Raw genomic sequence first — 20071 nt, 5'->3', positions numbered from 1 at the left:
ATTCAGGTAAGCTTGGATCGAGTTTTAGCTCGAGTTTGGACTTTAAATATTTTATCTAAAGTTTCATTCGAAATTTAAATGAAAATAAATATTGTGCATAAACTTGGATTTTAGGTGTTTTTTTTAAAGTCACTCAAAACTTGAGCGGACTTTCAAAATTAGGCAGATAACTCGATCTTTGAACAAGTCTAATTATTTAAAAAAAATTACATTTAGCAATAAATATGATAATTTAAAATATAATATGATACGATAATATAATATGATAATAATATAAAAAAAATATGAAGGTATCAGTTTAAATTTTTAGTAAAAGTTATATATGAATTTAATAAAATAAAAAAATATTTTATATTTTTATATCGATATAAATTATGATATATAATTTTCATATAAAATATAATAAAAAATATAACTTATCGAATCTATTTAATAAATTTCAAATTTAAATTTTAATAATTACATTTTTTTTAAAAATTTTCAAGCCACAAATGGAAATTCTATTTTAGATGTAAGGAGTGGGGATACCACATTTTATGATAATTGAATGTAATAATTTCACATTATATGAGATATGAAAATAATTGATAAAATCATTTTCAAGATTAAATAAAAGTTCTTGAAAAGTAAACCAAATTATTCCTAAGAATATTATTAGATAATGTGACCTTGAAACCCTATATTTTTTTCTTAAATGTTAATGTAAGCTTAGGTTGAAATTTTTTAGATTTTCTTGACTTTACATTGTTTATAATTCTACCTTGACATCATTCACTTGCCATGACTGATCTCCAGCTTCGTGCATACATTTTTTAAAAAGAGATTTTAATTGTGCTCTAAGAATTTTTGTTCCTATCCCATTATTAATTATATTTCAAATTTAAAAATTAAAAATTAATTTTTATTCATTATATTCATAATCTTTAAATCTCATTTTCTCTGAACATCCTTACACTATTCTCCAATTTTTCCTTTTTAAAACCGATTCATTCTAATATCTCGAACCATATATTTTAAAAATTAATTTAAAATCATTAAAATTTAAAGTTAATTAAGTCGCTAAACTTCAATTTTTAAATTTTATTTTGATTTTGTTTGATTTTGGCTAAAAATACTTTTAATTTTGTAAAATTTTGTGATTAATTCTTATCTCGTATTTAATTAATAAATATATGTTTAAATTAAATTAATAAATATATAAAATTTGGGCTGCGTTCAAGTCTAACTCTAGTCTAAACCAAAGTTTTCTCCGGTTCTGATTTTGAATATTAAAAAAAAAAAAAAAGCGAACAAAAAATGGTCTGCCCGCTTAATAAGGGAATCGGTTCTAACTTTTTTAAGTTCAAACCGCAACCATCCGGTGAAAAAGCCAAAATTACTAAAGTTTCATCATCGTTCGCTAGTTGACCAGGTGCCTTTTCCTGCCGTTTACCTTCAATTTCAGTTTCAATTTCAATTTCAATTTCAATTGCCTTGGATTTCAGGCTTCTCGCTTGTAAGTGCCCCTCGCTTGTCTTTGATGTGCTCGATAAAATGTCTTTAACCAAATTCAGTGCTAAATGAACAAGTCCAAATCGGCCGAATTTTTTTCCCTTTTTGTTAAAGGAAAAAAAGGAAAAAAATTTGTTGAATAAGGCTTTGTTTCCAATCTGGGTTTGATAATTCAAAGCAAATGAATCCTGCATATGTGACTTGTTGTTTTTTATTCTTTTGGAAAAGTGTTTAGTATTAATACTTTAAAATGCCAATCTTTTTAACTTCTGGGTTGTTATATTCTTGCATTTTTTGAAGGCTAATTACTGAATTGAAGAGCAAAAGATGGCAGAACTGAGCCTTGGTATACTTATAGATATTGTTGATGAGGAATGGATGAGAGATACTCTGCCTGATGATGGTATTGATTATGTCAAAACCCGCATATGAATTCATGTATAAATGTTTAACATCACTTATTGAACCGGAACATAGGTATAGGTCATATGTTGTTTTAGTATTCATTATGTTAAAAAAAATGGGGTTTTGAATTTGCATAATATCATAGTTTAACATTGCTTACAAAAGCTGGTAAATTTGTATCATGTGAAGTTTTGGTGTTGGTATGTTAAAATTGGGCTGCAAATTTTTATGCAAATGTTTTACATGGGGAGATTATATTGTACGGTGATGCTGTCATTAGGAAGCTTCGTGAAGATTGGAGACTTAATGTAGAAGTGCTTGAATAGGCTGTAAACTAGTTGTATGCGGATCTTGTAAAGTGAGGTTGTATCATAGCAGAATTCTGCTAGCTTGTATAATAAAATTCAGAGATTATATTGTATGGTAATTCAACATTGGTTATAGAATTACCATGCTCGCCCATGCTTTCCCCTGTGTAAAAAGGTTTTTGCTTGTTGCACCACAATGGTTCCATTGTAGTGGAGTATTTGGACGAGGTGAATCACAATTGGGCCTATCATTGAGCAACTTTCTGCTTCTCTCTTTTACTTTCTGTGGAAAGCATGAATACCTGTCAATTGCATGTTGCTTGATTCTGTTTGGGGGCTTGGAAAGATGATCCTATTTGATTTTCATTCCTTCTATAGTTCCTTTGTAGCTGATTTGTTTGCCTTGTTGCTAACTAATGCAGATATTTCACTGCCACCTGTAATGGTTGCTCGAACTGATGATACTGAAGACTCAAGTATGTTTATCAATATTGGATTATGCATTTTCTTTTTGAGCAATAGCATTATGAAAATGCATGTATCATTCACTGTGTTGATACTCATGTCTCTTTCCTGTTTATGGCTGTGAACATACCGGAATATATGTGTCAATATATGTCAAACTTGTAGTTAAATATAGCATGTTTCTGTTGTCAATGCATATATTGTTTTGTAACGGATTTCATTTATTTACTCTGTCTTTTTCTTTTCAAATTTGCTAAATTTTCAGATCAGGAGACTCAACAAGTGGATGGAAACACCTGGCATGATCTTGAATTAAATACTCAATGAGGGTCTTGGATGCTGGCAGTGCTTGGTACCTTCATATGAAAATTTTACTTCAAGACTTAATGCTCTGTGTGTGTGTGTGTGTGTGTGTGTTAATATGTTGTAGAACCGAGATACCATTGGATTGTGTAAGAAGTTTGCACATTGTAGATTTCAATAATTGGTTTAGGCTTTTGGATGTTAACCAATGTTGATTATAGATTTCAACATACCTCAAAATGACAAGGTTTCCTTAAATTGGTGGAGGTTGCAGACTCAACCTAGCTTCTGCATAAATCAGTTGAAGTGAGTTCATGCTGTGGTATAAAGCAATAATAATTAAGGCATAAATCCATACGGCAGTTTGACATTCAAGGCTCTTAGAGCTTCCTTGATCCATCTTTGGTTGGAGTGAAAATTTTGGTTTTTGTCAGGAAATGGAGATAGCTCCAGAGAATTATTTGAGTTATCATATGAGGAATCTGCTATTGTTTCCGTCATGAGCTAATGATTTAGCTACTACCATTCAGAGCCATGATTATCAATCTTTCTGGATTGGCTTGATATTGGAAGTAGAAAAAATTGAGTTTTGCAGTTGCTGCTGCAACAAACTCTGTTTACAAGGGTGAAAGCAAGGCAGCCTTTTCTCATGTTTGACTGTATTTCTAGCCATTTTGGTAAATGTCTCAAGTCACAACTTTGCTGGCTTCCTAGACATAAGAGAGAAATAAATAGGGAGAAAGAACCCATTTCAGGGCTTCTGCTTTTTAGAGAAAGTGTTGGAAACAAATCCCAAATGATGCTTTATGCAAGTCCATTTAGGGGGCATAACTGCATACATTTTGGGCTTTCATTATCACATGAAAAGCAACCTTTAAGCGGGGAATAAAGGTCTAAACCATTTTCATAATCTTGGAAACTTGGATCAATCTTTATATATATATATATATAAAGTCGTGGTTGAAGAATAGGAGAAGAGGTTGTAGGTGTTGAGATTTGAATCTTAAATTGATTGGATGTTACATTTTAAGAATGATTGCATGAATTAATTAAATTATATTCGGATTCAACTTAGAACATCCTTTTAGTATTGCTTGTCAAATTCAAAGAATAGCTCCCATGCTTTTCAAGGATCACTCAACAAAGCAAAACACAAAAATATTCTTAGACAATGTCTGGACAACACTCCAACTACATCCCATGCACATGAAATTGACATCCTTTGCTATCTGCTCGCCTTGTCTTAAATCACAACAACAATTTGATTCCTTACTAAACATCCATGCTTCAACCTAACAACCCGACTAGTGATCGACACATTCATATTTAGTTTATAAATTGCTTCTTTATTGTTTATAAACTGAACATGTCTTCTAGCAAGCAGTGGTTGTCATTTTATAGTCTATCACATTCGTGTAATTTCATTACAGTCCAGCCTAAGAATGTCTTTATCCCTCTCTAGAACAAATTAGCTTTCCTATTGGATTCTTTGGATGTTCGCCTGCAGTCATTTTCTATGGAAACTTACAAAGTTAATGTAAGATACATGCAGAAAGCATGTTACCTGGCATTAGAAGTGAGTGTTGGATACGAATACACGTATAGCATGGTGAGTTGATTTTTATTTTTTGAGTTCTTCCATATTTATATCCATCATATTCAAGAAAAATGAAGAATTAGAGCAAGATAGACCAGAAATACAAAGTTGCTTGCTGGCAAGTCATCACAGAAACTATCGAAAAAGACAGTTTCTTTAAAATTATACCCAAGAAAGAACAAAAAAAAACCATTATCACTAGGTCAGATATCTGATTTTCCTATTAAGAAGTCAGGGTCAATTTGAGTTGGACAAATGAACATGGAAGGCTGCTGAAGGAAGCTAGTAGTTTACAACCAGGAATGATACTGATAGAATGAATGCAAGAATGAATTGAATTTTTAAGGAACTAGAATAGCTTGTCAAATGTACTAAAGACAGTCATTCACAGCTGTGAAAAACTAACTAATTATCACCGACAAACAATTTATAATAAAGGAAGAACTTTTTGATCTGAGTGACATTTACACGTACCTAACACCACAAGCAAGAAATTCTTGCTCATGTAAAAGCTCTGATTAAAAACAATAATATAAAAATTAGTAACCTGTGCCTGTAAAAGCTAATTCCATAGCTGGAGGTGGAATAGTAAAATTAGAGGGAAAAAAATTCAGATGATGGAATTGCAAGCCTGCACATTATGTATACTGTGGATTCAACATCAATTGGAACATTTTCATTTTCTTTATCATTTCTGAAGATATATAAATTTATAGCCGACATCTGAAATTAATTTTGTTAATATCTTATAGAGATTATGGTAAAGGTAAGCCACTTCCAAGAACAGTGTACTAAAACATTTAGTAATAAGGTGCCGACACTCAAAATGGTTGGTGTTGACAGGAATAATGAAGACCCTACAATTCCATCAACTAACCCGAATTAGACTCTTTCACAAGGGCCAACCTTCTCCTTTTCTTCCATTGGTGATGATACTGGATATTATAATGCTAATTGGATAACCAAAGCAAGTATGAAGTCAGTATTAGAACTCAAAGCATGCTATATTGTTGGTATAGATTGGATTATGTCAGGAAATGTGAGGGGGAAAAGAATTTGTAGCGAAGCAGATATGCCAAAATGTACAACTTCCACTGATGATAAATTTTTCAATATCGTTTGTTCATCTATGAGCCTCATTTGGACCAAAACTTGCCTGATACGAGTATATTATGAAAATTTGTATAGACATGTCTAGTTTTTACATGGGTAACTGAGCTTGCATTTGTGTGTGTAATGTCAGAAGAAAAAAGAGCATGTACAAAAATGACTTCCCTTTGGGTTTATTTCCTCAATCTGTATTTGTAGTTGGAAAAGCTTTATGTATTTTCCCAATGATGCCACTGGCCTTCCTTCTGGCCCTTGTTGTTCCTGTATCCGCAAGTTCAGCTAGTGCATGCTTTTCAATTTCTTCTCTCCTGATCACCATCAGCAAAGTCAGATTGTTTGAACACACATTGTACAGGATTGCGACACAATTCTCCTTGGTACGTTCAGAACTGCTATCTCTTATGTTCTGAAGCAAGAAGTGCAGAGTGTCTAGATCCCCGAGTTCATCAATAGCATTATGATGTGTAGATAGCAGTGCAAGAATTCCCAACAGCTCATCAACAAGTATACCATCCTTGATCTTCTGCAGGATCACCTTCACTGCCCCTATTTCAGTAAACTTTGCTTTATTCTCAGATACAATACATAGGTTGAATATTGCTGAGGCAGCATCCTTCACTGCCAATGGATGCCCTATTCGTAAGAGTTCGAGTAGTGGCAGAAGAGCACCAGAATTTCCAATGATGAACTTGTTTGAATCAAGTGCTGATAATGTGAAGAGAGCAGCTGCAGCATTTCTTCTTGTTTCAATGGTTCCAAAGTTCATGGATTCAATAAGCAGAGGGATGACAACAGGATTTTCGGCAACTAGTTTCTTATTGTCGCCATGAATTGAAAGGTTTAAAACTGTTGTGATCAAATCCTCCTGGAGATCAGGATCTGACTCAATCTTGCTTTCTGATTCCGATAGTGGACTGAGCAATCTAGAGATGGCATTAGTAAACTCGCAAAAAACTTCCCGATATGATGGACTTGTCTTTGTTAGTCTCCGAAGCTCTTTTGCAGCTTCCTTCTGATCAGAAAGGGAAGAAGACATCTTTTCCAGCAACGAGTTTAAGTAACTTCGGTCTACCTCAGTAATCATATCTCCATCGATATCCTGATAAACCTTTGGTAGTGCAACGCCACGTTCTTTGCACCAGTGTGAAATCAGTTCTCGCACCAAGCAGTTAGGAGTAAGGATGGTGTGGGAGAGAACTTGTTTGGACAAAGGGCATGTTTGGTTACCTTCATTCAACCACTTCAGAATGCGTGGCCTATCATAAGTCTGAAAATCAATAAGAGACCGTCAATGCAGATGATTAAGAAGAAAAAAAAAAATCCCCAGAAAGAAGGTAAAAATATGTAATCATAAAGAACTTGCAAATATTTAGGCTCAGATCACTATTTACTAAAATGAGAGCCGGAAATTTATGCCAAAGAGGTAAAAAATGTTGAAGATCTGGGCTCTTGGAACACACTGTGCCATTAGCAGATCAAGTAACGTTACAATATGACTGAGAGTAATCTCCGTCTACCTATTGATATCTAACCAGCTTAGAAACAGCTTCTTTTTGAGTTGTTCTACCTATTGCCACTCACCAGATTGATTTTCAACTTAATTTGAAAATCTTGGATTTTGAACCTGTCAGGTTGGCAAATTTGTTTTGGGATATCTTTCAAATAAATCAAGTCCAAAAAAGAGAAACAAATCACATGTACAGACACAAAAGATATTGGCATGAACAAGATCAAACAATGTACTTCCATTGTAATAAAATAACTCTATTTTAAAGGTCAATCTTAATCAACTGGAACCTTTGCCAGTTGTTTCCCCATGCATGGAATCAAAACAAGGACCAACTACAAGGATAAATCACATCAAAAACAAAAATTGAATTTGGCTTTATATGCAACTTGTAATCTATAAATAATTCCTCAATGAAGAACAGATTTTTAAAATTTTCATAGTAACTGATACCCCAAACTGGAATTGTTTCTATAAAGCAACAATTCTTTTGAATCTTCCATAGCACTCCCCCCCCCCCCCCCCCCCCCCAGCAAAAAAAAGAGACTATTGCAAAAGCATTCAATGAAAGAATCAATAAATGATAAAAGAAAATAAAAAAGCATAAAAAGAATGGATTACTAATAGACAAGAAAACTAGAAAGTAAAAAAAATTGAAGCTTTAAAGTCTAACCTGGCCTGAACCCAAGACAACGGGATCACCCATGATTTCGCCTGAAAGAGGACACTTGAATTTCTCAGGCAAACCAGTATCATCCATTCCAAGACCAACATGTTTCTTCAGCTTCACTTCTGCTAAACGAGACAAGATTCTTATAGCTTCAATTGTTATCTCAATTCCATAATCATCTTCTTCAAGAATCATCTTCACCACCCTTTGCAGTTCTTTCTTTAACTCTGTTTCTCCCTCTGCTACTGCTGACTCCTCTTTTTCAGCCATTGAAGAAAAAAAAAAGATGTTCTTTGGGAGTAAAAAGGAACAAGATTTACTACCCAATGATGAGAAAAGAGTTTGAATTGTGTTGATTCAATGGATTTTCTTATTTATTCTTTCTAATTTGCTCTGCATTTCCCCCTGTTTTGGCTATTGAAGAAAACAGGGTCTTGTTTCTTGGAAAGAAAAAAGGAACAATATTGCTAACACCCAATAAAGAAAATAAAAGAGGGATTCTGATTGGGCGGACAGAAAAGAAAAAGATTGAAAATTGGAAAAAAAAAAAAAGAGAATTTTATGAGAAAAGGCAAAGTTTTGTGCTGTAAATACACTTTTCAACAATTCATCTGCTGATGATGTCAACCAAAGAGAGATGATTCAATTACCAGGTTAAGTACGGAATATAGGTCACAGTGAAAGTTGATTGGCTGACAAATTATCTGTTGCAATGCAACTATCTGTCATCTGTCAAGAGAAACCTATGTTTCTATATTATGCTTGTATCACTAATATTGCATGTCATAAGTTCTTGTTGGAAAGGGAGAGGTGTTGAATTTTGGAGGAAATGTAATCATTACGTTTAAATCATTTTAGAAAAAAGGTTTGATTTGATTGATGTAGATAACTATATTTTTCACAATCAATGTTTTTTTTTTAGAACAAAAAAAACATACGGTTACTACTTGGGTAATCATACAAAGTTAAATTCAAGACAAACCCAAAGAATGCATTAAGAAAATGGAAATATTTAAGAATATTGATTATTGGTTAAAAAAGGATTAGAAAAAAAAAAATTGTTAGATAAAAAATTTGATCTTGCATCATTCATTGAGCTCAAACACAAAAAAAATAAATGGAGTTGTTAGATTTCTGGAATTTAGCCCTCATGATTTGACGCAAGCTCAAATTGATTTGACAACTTTGGTCAAAGATTGTGAGTCTTTGGTTTGGAAATTGTTGATAATGACACCAACCCATAGTATCCACAATGGAAGAAAAATGTAGAGATATATATATCTTGTTGCATTTTAAAGATGATCAATTCTTTCTACTATAATCATCAACTTTGACATTGGATGGCATTCCTTCTTCCTTCCAATCTAAGTTTGTTTTTAAAGGATTCATTTGAAAGCTGGACTAAAAAATTCCTACCACATCGAAAGATATCACTGCATCGAAAGATACGTTTTATAATTAATTTTTTTAAAAATTTAATCCAAATAATGATACAGATAGTTTTTCATCTGTTTGAGGGAAAAAGGGTTGTAACTCTATTCAATTTCCCTATCAAATTCCATACCCTTTTCCCTAGCTAAACCTGCATTATGGGGCTGATCAAACTTGTTGACAAAAGTCATCCCTTGCCATCTACAAGTAAGAACATGAGTTGTAAGTAAATTGAAATCAACAATGCATCCCTAACAAAACAAATACACTCCAAAGACAGCAAGAACATTCATGAACATCAACATTAATGTGGCAATGGCAACGAGGACAGCAGCGACAACACGACAATGACGACAACAATGAAGATGACATGGGAGTGCTTGCCTGAATTTTGGCAAGGGTAGTTTTGAGGCTATAAGATACCATATCAAACCTGTAAAATCTTCAATTAATGTACAAGATAGAGACTTCATGTATTTCTCCATTAGCCAAAGGATTTGCCATCTTATCCTTTTGGTAATATTTCACATATGCACGCTTTCTATTTGACATTTTAGCAAGTTTCAACCATAAAACAACAGAAAATAAAGATTTCTGACATTTTAATAAGTTTCAACCATAAAACAACAGAAAATAATGATCTCAATCGCATAAAGTGCATAAAATAAATTCATAGCATAGCAACATCGCTTGCAACCTGAAGTGGCTACGTATAATATGTTACCTGCAACATCCTGAAAGTACAAAAAGCAAATTTGACAAGAATATAGAATATATTAAGTTTCATTAACCTGCTAATAAACACAGATGAGAGCTAGAAGAAAGATCTAATTCATATCAGTATCTTCACCTTAAAACTAGGTACGCATACAGTCAGCAGATTGACACAACTTAATACTTAAAAAAAATTCTTCTCAGTATTTTTTTTCCCCATATTGATGTCTCACCATAGTAAGATTTTTTTACAAAAATTGATACACAATCTTTAGTTAAAAACATAGCAACCTATAAAAATTAGTCAAAATCAAAAAGTACCAGCAGCTAAAACAGAATATATATATATATATATGTATGTATGTATGTATAGATACAATAAAGGATACAAAGGAGGATACAGATTGAGATAACGCAGAAGCCTGATGACTTCTTACTGCAAAGTGCAAAGTTATTAAAGTAAACCATGTCAAAAACAAAACTTCATACTTAAATAAAACCACCAAATTTAAATCTAAGGATGATAGCTGATAACTCACCCCAAAAAAATGGAACCTACTTGTGATTTTCCACATTAATAAGGATATAGTTCATTTGCAGAATATCTACTGGCACATCCATGATGTCATTCTGGTCTGACATACTTCCCAACATCATCTTCAAACATGTCATCAGATTCTGAAGGATTATATCTATCATCAAATCCATTTTGTGCCCTGGAGCCTGACGTCTGATTCTCATAAGAGCTCCTCCGATTTCTGTCTCTAATGTCCAACTTCTGGTCATCCCTTCTTAAACGAAAGTCATCTGAAGAATTAGAAACAGAATAAGATGATTTGTGATCCTTATATTTAGAAATGTTAGATCGTCTTCCACTCTCATAGCGCATGGCTCTAGTGGATTCAGCATCATCTCGTTCTCTTCTACGACTTCTTCTGTCATCTGACAGCCCATGACTTCTGTGTCTTTTTGAGATTCCAGAATGATACTCTTCTCTGTGTTTCTCTTTATTAATGCTTCTCCTTGCATCTTCAAGATCATGGTGTTCAAACCATCTCGACTGCTCAAAATCATTTTGTGAGGAATCCTCAAAATTTGTAGATCTAGTATGCTGGTCATAGTGTGATCTTCTCTTTTGATGGTTTGGGCTACCTCTGGCTGATTCAGAAATGTTGCTAGTACCTTTTCTATGCTCATCAGCATCCACAGCATGGTCATAAGTAACTGGTGAATCAGATAGTAGGAACCCTTCCTCTTCTGTTCCTTTGACAAAGCAACCAATGCCCCCAGCTTTTTTTATTTCCTCAGTGTATTCCTCTATAATATCCCTCATAACCTATGAAAAAATATATTAAAATAACTTAAAGCACCATTTAAAAAGTGAAAAAACTTGCAAATTAACTAAATCTATTTTTACCTAATTTAAATTCCTTGTTAGTATTGACTCCTAAAAAATAGCCTTCTTTACCAAGGTATATAATTTGGGGAAACATTTTGGAATTTCATAACAGGAAGAATGACTAAGATATAATAAAATGGAAATTTCTCCAGTCTATTAGCAGGCATTGAGGCTTCTCATGGTCTAACCTGGGTGAAAGTTTCTTTCTTTGAAAAAAGTAAGAAATAAAAAGAAATCAGCATTTACAGAGGAAATATCAGTTAGCAGATATAATATAACAAACAAGAGAGCACAATCCAATAAGGCAATCACACTTTAAAAGAAGACATTCACACCTGTAATGTTGTCCGCTTCAATTTCTTCCCACGATATGACATTCTTCGTCTTTTGTAGTCTCTTTCTTCAGCCAATATCTCCTCTCTTGTTTTAGTCCTACTTGTGCCCTTGTATAAACAGAGAAAGAATTGTGAGGAATAAAGTAGTATCAAGAGAAAGATAGCAAATAACACACTAGTGAAAAATATGATGCAGTATATGCTCCAAGTCAAACTACTTCAGCTCTTTATGGTCATAACTTCCAAAAATTTATCCATCTCGAGAGAAAATTTTTTATGTCAATGCAAGTTTAACAAAACACTTTGTGACAATAGGTTGACATAACATTTCGATTCCAAGGACCAAAATCCTGGTAGCCGGCCAGGTAATCTAAACTTGTATTGCAGCTCTCAGTCTTGTGTATCACAGGTAATCTAAATAACCAGTTTTATAGAGCATAGCTTCAAATTCTAAAGAAAAATGCAGCTTAAAACATTTGGCATACAAATGAAGTTGTACCTCATTAGATGATGCCTGCCGAGGAAGCCCATCATGGTCAATTATAGGTCTATAGTTAGGAAGTTTCTTCCTCTCTGCATCAGCTCTCTCTGAAACATAAGCATGCTCAAGCATCCTACAAATTAAAGAGACCTCTATTAGTCATGTCAGTATCTATTATGCCAAATTAATGTAGCAACTCTCAGGCAATGACGCGTTTGTTATTAACTGAATATATATTTTAGTTTAATGGAAATATCAAATTCACAGATTTCATTGCCGTAAAAAAAATAATAATAAAGAAAAATAAACCACAAATAAAACAGGAAAATGAAAAAGTGAAGAAAAGAGAATAGCAGGGGTTATAAGAAACTTTTTAAAATCAATATTTGGCAGACTATTCGAAGTCAAGGAACTGAAAATGGTAACTAACCGCTCATATCTTGAAAGTGGTTGGGAAAACCGTAAACGCTTTATTTTTTCTTCAAGGAAACACCGTTCATGCAATGCCGCAACTGCTGCCGCCACCTGGGATACAAATATCACCCCAACACCAATAGTTTCATCGACAGTTTCAACTGGTTCATTACTTTGCTCAATTGGCTCCTCATGTTTAATTTCCTTAACACCATTAGCATCCAAACTCTGTGATTCTTGTCCCAACTTGAGTGAAACAGTCACCTTTTCTTCAGATGGAAACAACAACAACCGTGACGCACCCTCTAATATACATTGTTTGATCATATTAATCACAAAGAACTTCCCATTAACTTCACCATACAAAACAGAAAGCTGAGAACCTAACCATATTAAAACTTGAAGCAAAACAGGACATTCAAACATTCTCATCTCCAAATTCACATCCGAACCTTTCTCCTCAGCTTCTCCATATTCCATCCCTACTTCCACCAAGCCAATCGCTTCCCTCACAACAGCTTTCAAACACAACCTAACCAGCAAAACTATATGATCTCCCATATACTCATCAATCACAATACCATACCACGGCGAATTAGAAACCACCCATTTCCTGAAATCACTTCTTTTCACCATTTTCCACCCCAAAATCCCGCAAACAACATTAAACGAATACGACGCAGGGTAATCAACCCACCTCTCAACTTCCCTCCTAGTTTCCCATAAGCCCGAAGCTAAAACCCCTAAACCCTTCTTTTCACTAGCCTTACTCTCTCCCTCCTTAAAGCCCTCAAAATTAACGCATTCAACGGATAAAAAACCCGGTAAAGTAAACGTTTTTTTGTAGTTATCAACATCAAGCAAATTAACAACACCAGGACAATCCTTGTAAAAGAAATTAGACCCAAAATCAGAAAAGTAATCATCTAAAGAAAGGCAAAGTTCAGAGCATTGTTTATCCTCGAAAAGGGTGTCCTGGGAATGTAAATTTGAAGGGGTTTTGAGGGTATTTCGGTAATTTGGGAGGTCAAGATTGAGACTTTGAGTGGAAGGGCAGTGGAGGGAATGGGAGAAGAGGGATTCTGGGGGGAGGAGATGATTGGGGTTGAAAGGACAAGAGACAAGGTTGGAATTTAGGGATTCGGTGAGGGTAGAATGGGAATTTAGGGTTTGGCGGGAGAGAGAGAGGAGGGAGGTGAGAGACGATAGAGTTGTGGAGAGAGAGCAAGGGCAATTAGGGTTAGTGTTTTGTGGGAGGGAGGGAATTGGGAAATTAGGGTTAGGGTTTTGGGAAGGGAAAGAGGGTTGATTTGAACAAGGATTCATGGCGTTTGGATTTGCAGGAACAGTGGAGCACTGACAGAAAGTGCAGGCCCCTTGGCCCTTTAAGCTTAGCTCTCTTTCTTTTTCCGTCTTTTGAATATAAAATAATTTTTTTCTTGCTTTTTTTTTTTTAAATTAAAATTACTTACTTTGCAAAATTAATTTTACTTTCATTTAGAGGGTTATTTATTTTATACATCAAGATAAATTTTTTAAAAATGTAATTTTTGAACACAAAAGCACTGCTAAACATATTATAATTTATGTTAAAAATTCTTTTTAGTTAAAAGTAAACCAATTGTAAAAATTAATTGAGAGGTACATTTGCACTTTAAAATTTATGATTTAAAGGATTAAATAATTATATATTCACTCAATTATTTATTTTAACAAAAATAATTTATTTTTTATTTTTCAATCTCATTTTTTTTTAGATATTTTAATTTTTCACAATAAATTTTAATAGCAATACCAAATACTCAAAAATCTTAAATCTAAATTTTCTAAAATAAATTTTTATTATACTTTTCAAATGTCCTTTTTTTGTAAACTTTACCTTTTTTATCCACGATAATAATGTTAAATTAGACTTTATTTACGTTATTTTATTTGCTTTTTACTTTTCAAATTAAAAATTGTAAAGAGTGTGCTAGCAAAACTTATTAGTTTGGTTACTTTTGAAATACATGTAAATTTGCTTGTTTTATTATTTTTTAGGTACAAAAAATATTATAATTTAAAAATAATCAAATAAATTATAAACATTAAAATTTAAATTTTAAACTTATTTCATAAAACTTTTAAAAATAACTGTATATTAGAATGCTTGTAATATACTAGAATGAATGATCTTTTTAGTTAAGTAAAAAGTTGAATAATGGTTTGAGTGAATAAGTTTTGATGTTTAAGTAATAGGTAAGGGTGTAAATGATACATTAGTACCCGCAAGCTACTCAGATTCGATTCGAAGAAAATTTGAATTCGATTATTATCGAGTCAAGCTTGAGCTCGAGTAATTCGACTTATCGATTGAGCCGAATTCGAGTATTCTTATATCCGATTTGAGTAGCTCGCGAGCCTAATCGAGCTTTTATATTTAAATATATTTTTATTATTTTAATTAATAAAATATTTCGAATCTAAGTTCGAGTTCGAGTATAAATAATCGAATTCTTATCGAGTATACAAATCGAGCTTATTTTTACATATTAATCGAGCTTAATTGAGTGAGTTCGAGTAGCTCGAATTCGATCACGAATCGAATTCGAGCTTGAAAAATAAAATTCGATCGAGTTCGAGCTGAGTATCGAATTCCGAGTTGTGAATCGAGCTCAAGCTCGAACTTCTCACTGTATCGGCTTGACTCGGCTCAATTACACCCCTAGTAATAGGAACAAAGAACTATAATGGATAGATATTATTGACGACTGTTGGTCCGAGTAATTAAGAAATTTAATTCCTTGAATAAAGTTTCAATTTTGATTTTGATTTTTGTGAATAAAAAAGATAGATATTGAGAGAACTTGTCCTCTTATGAGATTCGATTCAATTAAATTTTAAATTAATCAGATTCAATGTAATTATCAGATATCGAAAAGCTTCGGATAAAAATAAAGTATAAATATTTTTTATTTTAGATGAAAAAAATTGTTACTACTTGAAATTGAAGTCTTTAACATAACAACCAAGGCCACCTTATGAAATCCAAATTTTAACCAATTAACTAATAGTAACATGACTGTTAAGTGTTAGTTAAGTATGTATTTATTCTATAAAAAATAAAATGTGTAATTATTATTAATGATAATATTGACTAATGTTATATTTTTCATCATTTTTTTAATTTAATGATGATTATTCTAATTAAAAATTCAATAGTCTAACAATATAACATTTCATGCTTTTTATTAAATTTCATTTTTCTCAATTAAAAATGACAATTGCATTGGGTTTTAAATTATAAGGAAACTCAACTCCAGTCAAGGCCAAACCTACTATACCTTAATTGACTCCTGCCATGTGATCGCATTAGCCTATTTAGGTATCAATAGATTACGTAATGTTTGATTTCAGAAAATAAAATTATTTTTTATTTTTATTTTTCAAGAAAATAAAAATATGAATAAAAATATGTTTGGTAATTGAAAATAAAAATAAATTTTTAGAAAACAAAAATAAAAATGAGTTGAAATATGAAAGCAAAAAAAAATGTTTTCAATTATGAAAACAAGAGAAATATATTACTTTTTTCTTTATGTTTTATAAGTTATCATATTTAAACACTTTTTAATGTCATTAATTAATAAATATATATTATATTTATAATTAAATGATATTAATAATAATATTATTGAATATTTTATTTATTTTCTTATTTTTATATTTTAGAAAATAAATTTTATTTTGATTTACTAAGTACATTTTTTGAAAAACAAGATATAGAAAATAAAAGCTATTTTCTAAAAAATAAAAAATAAAAACAAAAAACATTTTATCAAAAACCAAATGGAACCTAAATTTCTATTGAACAAGTTGAGTTAAAGAATTGCAAGGTGGGTTGTCCTGCAAAACTGTTCAATTCATAAGGAATGAAACATATAGAAACCAACTAAAGGTTGGTTTAATTGGTAGGAATCATTTTTCTTAATGTAAAGATTTTGAGTTCAAATTCGAATGATAATTTTTTATTAGAATCATTTTAAATGTACGATCTAAAATTATTGATTTTAAATTGTCAAGTATGATATACAAATTTTTTTCTTATAAAAAAAAATAAAGAATAAAATTTAAAAAAAGAAAAAAAGGAAAAGTTTGTGAACCATTCCAGTGTTGATGTTCATATATTGACTTAAATCCCAAAATTATTGCTTAGGATTCGCTAAAATATTCCTTTTTGTTCTCAGATGAATGAAAATTCACCAAAACTAACTTTTGCAGGATTGATGCCCAGGTATGTATCACTTCATCTCAATGAATGCCATCTAAAAGCTACTATTACTCTAACTAGGGCAGGTGCCGGAAGAAAAATCCTAACAGAAGAATTGAAGTGGAAATATGGTGATTGATGAGTACTCAATCATTGATGGTAAGAACTTTTTGAAGCCAATGGTAAACCAAATTTAGATGAGCTTGTAATAGCAGTTCTTTCCAGACAGAAGAATTTTATAGCCTTTCCCACAAGGGCACTTGAAATGAAGGTCCAAACATTCCCCAATTTTCTCCACTCTCACTGCTTCTTCACAGTCCATCTCTCCATTACTCTGTAGCAACAAATTTGACATGTCAACACCACTCACCAAATGCAAACTAAATTGATAAAAACCAATATCTCAATTTGTTTCAGAATAAATACAAGAATCAAAAGTTCTATTTCTTTGGACCATTTTCTTGGCAATCAAACAGCAATTGGTATGCATGATCCTAAGAAATTAGGAAAGCAAACCTTTATTGCCTCAGTGGTGCACACATCTTCAACTTCTCGCATAGCCTCATCCCACCATTGTCCCATCTCTTTCATCCGCTGCCTCATTCTCATCAATCTCTGCTATTAACATACATGACAAATCCTTAAGATTCTTTTCCTTTCGGAGGGTAAGTTCAAGCAGTGTTAAAATTACACTAGACTCAACAGTTCCAAGAATCAATCATGGACGAAGAAAATAAATAAACCCATTAAAAGAGAAAACAGAAGAAGCAGTTTCAAATGAAAGAAAAAACCAACCTTGGCACTGGGACTCTCTTCCTTGATCAATTCCATCCCCATCTCGTTGGAGCTTGAAGACTTTGAGGAGTTAACAGGAGATAAAATAATGGGATCAGATCTTGAACTGCTTAAAGCAGGGGCCTTTGGAGGCAATGCAAAACAAGAAGCACTTCCTTTTGACAATGGGGTATCTTCCAACGCCTTTGCATTCTCTGAAAGGTTAGCTTTTGGAGGGCTATAAGGGTCATAAGCAGAGCGGTCAAGCTGTGGAAGAGGGAGCTTCGAAAAGCCAGAGAGAGAGTTGTGGTGGTTGTCAAGTAAAGGCTTTTTGGACTTGGGTTCCGAGATTGGTTCAGGAGAACGACGTTTCATTGGGTTGGAAGCGGTGACATTGCGGGCACAAGTGGTGCACCGATGGCGGTTTTGGTGGTTGTTCTTCAAGCTGTCAAGGTGGAGAAGGGAGAAGTTTATAGATTCCTGGAGTTGAAGATCATCTTCTTCTTGGTTTGGAACTTCGAAGTCTGATTCTTGGTTCATTTCATTTTCACCCATTGATTCTGCCTTTTCGATGCTTCCAGTTTTTCAATCTATATCCGAGAGGTCGTGTTTCTTGCTAGAAATGCAGGAGAACCTGTTAAGGGTTTATATAGAGACTTTGAGGTGTACGGATGATTCTTGAATCTTGATTGTGTGATGGTTGTTGTAACTGACAAGCCAATGGGGGAATGCCATGTCAAATTCCAATAACCTCAAGAAGGATAAAAAAAACGATTTCATTTTCCTACGTGAAGAAGTGGTGGGTCCAAAATACAAAAAAATTTCAATACTCCATATTATTCTATGATCAAATTAAAATACAGATAGGTTTACATGAGCAACCTCTTTATTTTATATTCCAATCCAAGAATTATAATAAATTTCAATGAAAGAAACAAATCAAACAATATCCATAAAAATTTACTACATAAATTTCATGGGTGTAGAAATAGTCCTCTAGTTGTTTAACGGCCACAACCGGGACTGAAGTTGGTTAACGATGTTTTTGTCCAGCCGGAAGGCCTTAACGAGAACATCAGGATTGATGGCAGGTTCTGAGCCAAAGACTGCTTTTCCAATGGTGATAATCCCCGGGTTTTGGCTGCTCAGACCAGAAAAGGCAACAGCATTGGTGTTCCCTATGTTGAACTGGAAGTGAATGAGACCGACTGGGAAAACGAAGACATCGCCGGGGTATAGGACTTTGGTGATGAAACGGTTATCCGGGTTGGATGTAACGAAGCCAACGTAGAGTGTGCCCTCCACAACAGTTAAGATTTCCGTGGCACGAGGGTGAGTGTGAGGTGGGTTTAGGCCATAGGGTGCATAGTCTACTCGGGCAAGAGATATGCCAAGTGTGTTGAGTCCTGGTATTTTGTCAACATTGATTAGAGTGACTTTTGATCCTAGTTGATTTGATGTGTTTCCTGGAACGTTGAGCCCCGAAATGAAGAAGTCTTCTGGTTTGGCAAGCTTTGGGTCCTTGCAGAACTTGCCATTAACAAAAACTGCACAAAAGGAAAGAAAAATATTACAACTTTTTTTGTACTAGCAGGCCACAGGGAAATAGGTTGTGAGTTTTGAAATTCAAACTTCAGGTAATGTTAGATGCATAAACCAACCGAACTTAGCTCGGGTTTAATAAAAAAATTACTACTTTGATACCTACCTTCCGATGCAAAAAATGAGACAACGTTTCTCAAATAATTTTTTGTGCTAAATGTCTTCAATTTAGGTGTTGAGATGAATACATTCCAAATAAAAAAGAAGAAGAATTATAGAACATACCACCAGTTCTGGTATCATTAATTGCTACACAGAAGTCCTGAAGAGGGCCTGGGTCAGAGGCAGAGGCAAGTGTGGAAGCCAGAGCCAACAGGGCAACTGCTAAAAGGAAATGAAAACCTTTCATTGTTGTAAAGAGGCTGTCTTGATATAAATTCTTGGAAGTTTTGTTGCTTGGTGAGGGGTGAGAATATCTGGCTTGAAGGCATGCCTATTTATAGATAGCAGTCACCGAACAGGTCTATTCATTTCATTCTTTAATTCTTCCTTTTTTTGAAAGAATTATTAACAGATGAAAGATTTTACCAAGTCTGCAGTGATTACTGTTTAAAAAAACATGGACGAATCATCCTTCAGCTTCTTTGAATTCAATCTTCCCATGCTTACATCAGTACATTTTGCAATGGAATTGGTCAATTTGTACATACCAAATGTTTCTTTTTTTTGTTTATTTAACTACTCTATTGGCCTTCACCTCCCAATCACATAGTTCATAAGGGAATCTGAGAAGTACCTGGAATTTTTATTTATGCATGAATCTGTATTTACATGAATCTGGTGATCTGTTCAAAGGAATTTATTATTTGTCTAATT

The 20071-nt window shown here is 33.3% G+C and overlaps 5 protein-coding genes across 11 annotated transcripts; 1 reads left to right on the top strand and 4 right to left on the bottom strand.

Annotated features, from left to right (window-relative positions):
• The first annotated feature begins 1252 nt into the window (after positions 1-1252).
• On the top strand, positions 1253-3252 carry LOC111296513 (anaphase-promoting complex subunit 13-like). Of its 2 annotated transcripts, none has more exons than XM_022890863.2 (4): positions 1253-1411; positions 1792-1894; positions 2627-2680; positions 2935-3252. In XM_022890863.2, exons 2-4 carry the CDS (start codon positions 1819-1821, stop codon positions 2994-2996), a joined length of 192 nt encoding a protein of 63 aa, XP_022746598.1. In that variant the 5' UTR covers positions 1253-1411; positions 1792-1818; the 3' UTR covers positions 2997-3252. The 2 variants fall into 2 exon arrangements, with proteins under 2 accessions (XP_022746598.1, XP_089625100.1); XM_089768974.1 differs by having other exon boundaries at positions 1258-1495.
• Positions 3253-5708: 2456 nt separating this feature from the next.
• LOC111296443 (U-box domain-containing protein 9-like) lies at positions 5709-10675 on the bottom strand. Of its 2 annotated transcripts, none has more exons than XM_089768973.1 (2): positions 10541-10675; positions 5709-6946 (listed from the first exon to the last, which is right to left on the bottom strand). In XM_089768973.1, the coding sequence occupies exons 1-2, from the start codon at positions 10574-10576 to the stop codon at positions 5861-5863; spliced, it is 1122 nt and encodes a 373-aa protein (XP_089625099.1). In that variant the 5' UTR covers positions 10577-10675; the 3' UTR covers positions 5709-5860. The 2 variants fall into 2 exon arrangements, with proteins under 2 accessions (XP_089625099.1, XP_022746481.2); XM_022890746.2 differs by lacking the exon at positions 10541-10675 and adding an exon at positions 7860-9144.
• LOC111296559 (U11/U12 small nuclear ribonucleoprotein) lies at positions 9287-14029 on the bottom strand. 5 transcript variants are annotated; one of them, XR_002690968.2, is made up of 6 exons: positions 12647-14029; positions 12235-12349; positions 11736-11843; positions 10541-11337; positions 10012-10078; positions 9287-9488 (listed from the first exon to the last, which is right to left on the bottom strand). XR_002690968.2 is itself a non-coding variant. In XM_022890926.2 (4 exons), the coding sequence occupies exons 1-4, from the start codon at positions 13954-13956 to the stop codon at positions 10627-10629; spliced, it is 2244 nt and encodes a 747-aa protein (XP_022746661.1). In that variant the 5' UTR covers positions 13957-14029; the 3' UTR covers positions 9883-10626. The 5 variants fall into 5 exon arrangements, 1 of the variants encoding a protein (XP_022746661.1); XR_002690967.2 differs by lacking the exon at positions 10012-10078; XR_002690969.2 differs by lacking the exon at positions 9287-9488 and having other exon boundaries at positions 9883-10437.
• Positions 14030-16908: 2879 nt separating this feature from the next.
• Positions 16909-18296, bottom strand: LOC111296359 (uncharacterized). The gene is made up of 3 exons (XM_089741593.1): positions 17675-18296; positions 17396-17494; positions 16909-17213 (listed from the first exon to the last, which is right to left on the bottom strand). Exons 1-3 carry the CDS (start codon positions 18206-18208, stop codon positions 17073-17075), a joined length of 774 nt encoding a protein of 257 aa, XP_089597719.1. The 5' UTR covers positions 18209-18296; the 3' UTR covers positions 16909-17072.
• A 206-nt stretch (positions 18297-18502) lies between these two features.
• Positions 18503-19642, bottom strand: LOC111296358 (germin-like protein subfamily 1 member 13). The gene is made up of 2 exons (XM_022890621.2): positions 19481-19642; positions 18503-19200 (listed from the first exon to the last, which is right to left on the bottom strand). Exons 1-2 carry the CDS (start codon positions 19602-19604, stop codon positions 18650-18652), a joined length of 675 nt encoding a protein of 224 aa, XP_022746356.2. The 5' UTR covers positions 19605-19642; the 3' UTR covers positions 18503-18649.
• Between the last annotated feature and the right edge of the window lie 429 nt (positions 19643-20071).

This window comes from Durio zibethinus, chromosome 12 (assembly GCF_047325235.1).
Source record: "Durio zibethinus cultivar Kanyao isolate XHJ-2024 chromosome 12, ASM4732523v1, whole genome shotgun sequence".
Taxonomy (NCBI): domain Eukaryota; kingdom Viridiplantae; phylum Streptophyta; class Magnoliopsida; order Malvales; family Malvaceae; genus Durio; species Durio zibethinus.
This window is presented reverse-complemented; position numbering and strand designations above follow the sequence as displayed.